At 43.2% G+C, this 7490-nt stretch overlaps 1 protein-coding gene across 1 annotated transcript in view; it reads right to left on the bottom strand.

Annotated features, from left to right (window-relative positions):
* CD22 (CD22 molecule) overlaps nt 1-7283 on the bottom strand; it is a 17224-nt gene extending 9941 nt beyond the window's left edge. The window contains exon 1 of the mRNA XM_023762359.1: nt 7265-7283. Coding sequence (XP_023618127.1) covers nt 7265-7283 — 19 coding nt within the window. The remainder of the gene's footprint in view (nt 1-7264) is intronic.
* Between the last annotated feature and the right edge of the window lie 207 nt (nt 7284-7490).

A 7490-nucleotide genomic window follows, 5' to 3' on the forward strand; every position in this document is an offset into this window, starting at 1 on the left:
TGACCTAATAATTAAGTATGATATCAGGAGAGATCTTTAAGGGGTCTGAGAAGACTTAGAAGTCCAGGGGTCCCTCTCAGATGCTCTAGGGGCTGGGTAGGAAACATAAATCAACCAGGTGATCCTGGGTCTAGCCAATTGTGGCCAAGTGGGAATATGGGCTCAGCACTACCTGATCTTCCACTGTTTTAAGAGAAGCCAAATTGCCATGTGAAATATCCTGCTTAAAAAAAAACATAAACAAGCAGCCTGTCTGTGCACCACAGACAGTCTAAGGACTGCCAATGTTCAACATCTCTCTCTCTCTCTCTCCCTCTTTCTGTCGCTCTCCCTCTCTCCAGTGAGCTGGCCACCACCTTACTATACTTTTACAAAGTTACATTTACATAAAGTTAAATTTAAGTCTTAATTTGCATGGCTGTGCCCTCAATGCCGTCCCTGGGGAGTCAGGCAGGATGTGTCCACAGAGTGTGTCTCCTTTCTCAGCACAGATCCGTGCCCCTCCCACCCACCCAGCCAACATTTCCCACACATCAGTGTCCCCCACCCCCCACCAGCTATGTGGCTTCTGCCAAAGGCTGTTGGGTATGCAGTACCTGGTGTGCTGAAAGCATGAAGGGGTCTGTCCCCAGGGGTAGTGGTTGTGCTGGCTTGGCCCAGGCAGGGATTAGGGGTAAGGGATCTGAACGGGTGCAGTCTCTCCAGGCAGAGCTGACACCAGCTCTGTAGGCACTAATAGTGTTACACACACACACACACACACACACACACAAAAAAAGTCTTCAAGGTCAGATCCATTTGAGAGAAACTGGGTTTAAAAAGTTATATAAGACTTTACTGCAGGCCTTTCAATCAATGGTGGGGGGTGGGGGGTGGGGAGTCCGTGGGGGAGGGGGAGTGTCATACATTTCCCAGCATGGGGTTAGGGTACATACTTCTTTAGCCATGGGGACTACTTTACATTTTCCATGAAAAACTCAGCAGGGTTGCAGGGTCAGTGTTTTTAGAGATGCACTTTGGAACCCCTTTGAGTTTGCACAAGGTCTGTGGCAAGGGCCAGATTCCATGCAAAGACTAGCCTTCAGCAGCTGGGCCGCTGTGCCAGCAGCCAGCATCCACCCTCTCATTGAGAACTGGCTTAATAATTCCAGGATGAATGGGAGAGGGGCTGGGTGCTTACCTGAAGGAGCTCCAGAAAGTCTCTGGGGCACAAGAAGTGGGCTCCAGGCCTGGAATTGAAAGGCTGCTAAAGCATGGTGGAGTGTGGAGGCTAGGGACAGTAGGCATTAGGCACAAAGACTCAGGACAAGGCTACACTGTTCAGGACCTCAGAGCCAGCCTCCCTGAGTTCATTCTTCCCTCTTGGACATCCAGTGACCATCCTATTCTCAGAGGCTCACCAAGCCCAGCAGGGGAGATGCTCAAAGACAGGCCTCTACAACCTGCTATAACACAGCAAGAGAGGGAGAGGGTCCCATTGTACTACCAACCCCAAGAACTGTGCCTGGCACACAGTAGCTGCTCTATACTTGCCTGTTGAATGCAAAAAAAATAACACACACACAAACCACCAAAACAAAAATAGTTTTTACCTGTTTCCTGGTGTCTTCTCTCTTCAGAGACCCTGGCAGCATCTGAGAGTGAAAGGGGAAGCACAGTGAAGTCTTCAGTAACTAATTTTCACCCTTTGGACACACCCCCTGCCTCTTAGTGGCTCTGAAGGTGACTAAGAGGCATGCCGATCTGGGAAGCGGGGAAAAGAGGCAATGAAGGGGATGTGGGCTTGGAGTCAGTTTGGAAGGAACACTCAAATGTCTGGTCAGTTTTTTCTCAGTGTATGGAGTTTCTACATCAGATGAGTTTCAGAGTGAGCTCCTCCACAAGTTCCCCTGTATCCAGCTCTTAGGAAATGACAATGACTCAATCCAAGCAGATTAGAACTGTCAGCCTGCTGGAAAAGGCACAGGTCAACTTGAAAGTATTTGTTGTTTAGTTTCACCATCCAATTATTCTATAGCAGTGATGGCGAACCTATGACACGTGTGTCAGAGGTGACATGCGAACTCATTTTTTTTGGTTGATTTTTCTTTGTTAAATGGCATTTAAATATATAAAATAAATATCAAAAATATAAATCTTTGTTTTACTATGGTTGCAAATATCAAAACATTTCTATATGTGACACGGCACCAGAGTTAAGTTAGGGTTTTTAAAATGTTGACACGCCGAGCTCAAAAGGTTCGCCATCACTGTTCTATAGGCTTGAAAGGTAGGGAATCCGACCATGAACATTGACGTTTCAGGAACCCCCAAGGGTTGAGAAAGAGCCCACAGATATCAGAAAGGAAGAAGATAACTTATGTGAACTATGATTATATGGGCAAGTCTTGGAACTAAAACCTCACCACTTTTATCAGGTGTCTAGTCTGTGAGTATTTGAAACCAGAACTGGACAATAGGCAAAGCCATGCAAATCCTACAGATGATAAGGGAAGCTTCTGAGAAATCTTCACTCTGACACCACTCTGCTGACTGCTGGGCATTAGGAATAAAAGAGGGAAGAACAAGGTCTTCAAAAAGCAGTGATGTCCTGGGAGGTTCTAGATACCTTGATTCTAGCATCTTTCCTTCAAGAATTTTTGCCAGAAATGTTTTTGCCATATAACTGGCCATAAGGCAATTTTGCCATTAAAAAGTAAAATAATGAAAAATAAAAGAGAGCACTCTCCCTCCCATGAGCATGTCCATGTTTTCCCTTCCCCTCCCCGCCCCCACCACATTACCATTAGCTTCCTCACTCCCAAGCTCCAAGGGCCCTTCCTTTAACTCTAGAACTTGTTTGCTAAGTTCATTTCTTCTAGGATTACTTTTTCTACCTCTGTAATTTACCCAATGAAGGTCTCTTACAGTTAAAAAGAAAAGAGAAATATTAAAAATAAAATCTTATATAATAAAAGTTTAGTATACAAATTGTCCCCTCGACCGGGAGTCCATCCAGTAGTTCGACCAGGGGGTAGGGCCAGCCAGGGGAAGGCAGGGAGGCCCTGACCGATAGTGGTGGCAGGATGCCCCAGCTGGTAGCAGCAGGTGGCCAGGGGAAGGGAGGGAGTACCCAGCCAGCAGCCGGTAGCCACTATGGACCCTACCAGTGCATGAATTTCATGCACTGGGCCTCTAGTTAAACATAATAAATTTAAGAAGACGTTATTAAGAAATACAAAATATTTGAATGCATTTAAAATGTGTGTAGATTCATAGCAATACTGTGCAAATAACTGACGTTATTTTGTACCTAAGCACTTGTCTTTGTTCATGGGAAATGTGGGTTCAACTCTGCGCCCTCAAAGAGGGTCATTGGCCTCTTTTTCCCTCCTAATGTAATGTGTTTCAAAACAGGAAAACAACTCTTGGGGCAAATAAATGCTAACTATTTTAAGATCAACACCATGTCTTCTCATCACTGTACCTACCACTGCAAGGACTAGCTATGACTTATTTATAATACTAAAATGTGAGTAACTTTGTCAATGGAGAAATGAAACCAAACAAACAAATAAAAACACCAAACTGTCAATTATTTTATTTTTTTACAGTGGTTGATTGATCTATACTAATAATAGCCTAGGCCTGTCACGACCAGATGGGATGACCGAAAAGTAACAGTAACAATCACACGGCAGCTGCGTGGTGTGACCAGGCCGGCAGGAGGGTTAGTGAGGGACAACCGAAGCACTGACCAGCAGGCTGTTGGGGTAACCAGGTTGGCGAGGAGGGCAGTTTGGGGGGTGACCAGGCCAGCAGGGGTGGGCAGTTGGGGGTGATCAGGCTGGCAGGCAGTGGTGGTTAGAAAGAAAGAAACTAGACCACCAACTTATACCATACTCAAGAATAAACTCAAAATGTATAAAAGACTTAAATGTAAGTTGTGAAACCATAAAAATCCTAGAAGAAACCATAGGCAGCATTCCACTCATATGTGGAATTTAAAGAACAATATAAATGAACAACAAAACAGAAACAGATTCATAGATACAGAGAACAAACTGATGGTTGACAGAGAGGAGGGGGCAATGGCAGACTGGGTGAAAAATGTGAAGGGATTAAGAAATATAAATTGGTAGATACAAAATAGTTATGGGATATAAAGCACAGCATAGGGAATATAGTCAATAATATTGTAATAACTGAGTCAAGATGGAGGTGTAGGCAAATGCAGTACTTGCCTCCTCCCACAATCACATCAAAATTACAACTAAACTACAGAACAACCATCATTTAGAACCACCTGAAACTGAGCTGAATGCAAGTCCTACCACTATGAAATTAAAGAAGAAGCCACATCAGGACTGGTCGGAGGGGCAGAGACTCAGAAGGCTGGTGCCACACTCATGTTTGGTGAATAAAAATCAGGAGGGATATCTCAGCTGTGAAGGTACCCCCTGAGGAGTACCACACCAGGCCCACCAGCTCAGGATTCCAGTGCCAGGGAGAGAATTCACCATAAGTTCTGGTTGTAAAAATCAGCAGAGTTTGAGTCTGAGGGAAATGGAGGCTGTTGGAGTCCCAGGAAGTTTCTTTTAAAGGGCCCTTGCACAAACTTAGACTCACTTCCTCTGAGCTCCAGCATGGGGGCAGCAGCTTGGAAGCCACCAGAAACATAGAGGGAGGAACTAAATTATTTGACATCAGGGTGAGAGCTGGAGGGGCAAAATTCTGCCAGACAGAAGTGCTGGCAGAAGCCATTGTTCTTTTGATGAGCCCTTCCCCCATGGAGCCTGTAGACAGGTGCCATATCTGAGACTCCCTCAACCTGACTCACACTGTTTGCCCCACTTTGGTGATTCCCTGAGATCCTGTCCCACCAACTTCCAGGCCCACCCAAACTGTTTCCAGTGGGTTTACCACAGGAATGGCCTGTCTTGGCTCATGCTTCAGATTTTCTTAAAATCTCTTAAACAAGCATCATCTTGCCTCAGCAAGTCCCATACCTCTCACTAAGTAGTCCCAGGCCCAGCACTAGCAGCAGCCAGCCTTGGTTCACAGCTTGGCCTTGCCTGGGCACCCTATGCCCATGATACCAAGCCTAGGAGACATAGCAGTTCTACCTAATATATAGAAACAAACACCAGGAAGGGGCCAAAATGAGAAGACAAAGAAACATGGCTCAAATGAAAAAAAAACACAGAACAAAACTCCAGAAAAAGAACTAAACAAATTGGAGACAAGCAACCTACTAGATGCAGAGCTCAAAACACTGGTTATAAGGATGCTCAAGGAACTTAGTGAGGACCTCAATAGCATATAAAAATGAACCAGTCAGATATGAAGGATACACTAACTGAAATAAAGAATAATTTATAGGGATTCAACAATAGAATAGGTGAAGCTGAGAATCAAATCATCAATTTGGAATATAAGGAAGCAAAAAACACCCAATCAGAAGAGCAAAAAGAGAAAAGATTTCCCCCAAATGAGGATAATATAAGGAGCCTCTGGGATAACTTCAAGCATACCAACATTTGCATCATGGGGGTACTGGAAAAAGAAGAGAGAGAGAAAGAAATTGAAAACCTATTTGAAGAAATAATGACAGAAAACTTCCCTAACCTGGTGAAGGAAACAGACATATAGGGTGTCCCAAAATTCACGCAAGATTTGAATTTTACGTGAGCATTAACAACAACAACAAAAAAAAATAAAAGCCTAATTTTACTTGGTTTATTGAATCAGATGCTAATATCTGTTGCCCTTTGATTTCAATCCCTTCAATTTGATAAGCATTACCAAGTACCAATTATGGCCCAGGAGCAGGGACAATGAAGACCAATGAAGACCACAGTTTTGCGTATGTGCCAGCAAAGCCATGGAGGCCATTTACCCAATGTGCTATTCCATACATAACCCTATACTGTATACTTTATGAATCAATAAAAAAATTACAATTTTTAATTATAAACCTGTGTTTTCTATCAAAAGTACTTCTTGCGTGAATTTTGGGACACCCTATACAAGTCCAGGAAGCACAGAGAGTCTCAAACAAGATGAACCCAAAGAGGCCCACACCAAAACACATCATAATCAAAAGGCAAAAGGATAAAGACAAAGAGAGAATCTTAACAACAGCAAGAGAAAAGCAGTTAGTTACATGCAAGTGAGCTCCCATAAGACCATCAGCTAATTTCTCAAAAGGCACTTTGTAGGCTAGAAGGGAGTGGCAAGAAATATTCAAAGTGATGAAAAGCAAGGACCTACAACCAAGATTACTCTACCCAGCAAAGCTATCATTTAGAACTGATGGACATATAAAGAGCTTCACAGACAAGAAAAAGCTAACTGAGTTCATCACCACCAAACCAGTATTATATGAAAGCTGAAGGGTCTTCTTTAAGAAGAAGATAAAAAATATGAACAACAAAATGGCAATAAATACATATCTATCAGCAATTGAATCTACAAACAAAATGAACAAGCAGAACAGAAACAGACTCATAGAGAATTTTTTGTTGGTTGCCAGATTAGAGGGGATTGAGAGGTTAGGTGAAAAAGGTGAAGGTATATGTTCAGGATTTATTGGGGTGATCACTCATTAAGTTATATAATGTCTGGTCACTTGGGTGTACAGCTGCAACTAATATAATGTTGTATGTCAACTACAGTTGAAAATAAAAAATGATTAAAATTGTAAAATAACTATGTATGGTGCCAGGTGGGTTCTGGAAATATTGGCAGAAACACTTTGTAATATATATGATTGTCTAACCACTATGCTGTACACCTGAGACTAATACAAAATAATATTGAATGTAAACTGTGATTGAAAAATATAATTTAAAGTTCACTTAAAATAAATAAACAAACAAACAAGAAAAAATAAAGAAGCTCAGATCCTCTGGTGTAAGTGGTATTAATAACTAACAGTTGTTAGCACTTACTTCCTGCCACATGATTCTACCTGATTTATATTAACTCATCTCCGTGTACCTTCTATAGCAACTATGACAATGGTTCTCAAAGTGGAGTCCCTGCACCAGCAGCAACAGCATCACCTGGGCACTTGTTTGGAAGGAAAATTCTCAGGCCCCATTCCAGGCTGCAGGAATGGAAAACTCTGGTGTGGACCCAGCACTCTGTGTTTTGATGAGGCCTCCAGGTGTTTGGAGGAGCCAATGCAAGAAGTTAAATCACTTCTCTGGGGTCCCCCAGCTGGTAACTGTGCAGCTCTGATTTGAACACAGAGCCCCAGCTCCTCAGTCAATGCCCTTACCACTGTGCTCCACTGCCATTTTGGTGAGAAGCCACAGGAGCCCCAAGGCCCCAAGGTGCTAAGGGAGCAGTAAAAAGAGAGCTTCAGGGCTGCACAAAATTCGGGTGGCTCTTGAGGAAGGCAGCTTTCCTCTGTTTTTCCAAGAAGGCAGAGGATTCAACAGAGGTCAAAGTCAAAGTCTAGAGGCAGGAATAACCAAACCCAAGTTGGGAGGGAAGGTGATGGA

The sequence above is a fragment of the Myotis lucifugus genome, unplaced genomic scaffold (genome assembly GCF_000147115.1).
Source record: "Myotis lucifugus unplaced genomic scaffold, Myoluc2.0 scaffold_244, whole genome shotgun sequence".
NCBI classification, from domain to species: Eukaryota; Metazoa; Chordata; class Mammalia; order Chiroptera; family Vespertilionidae; genus Myotis; species Myotis lucifugus.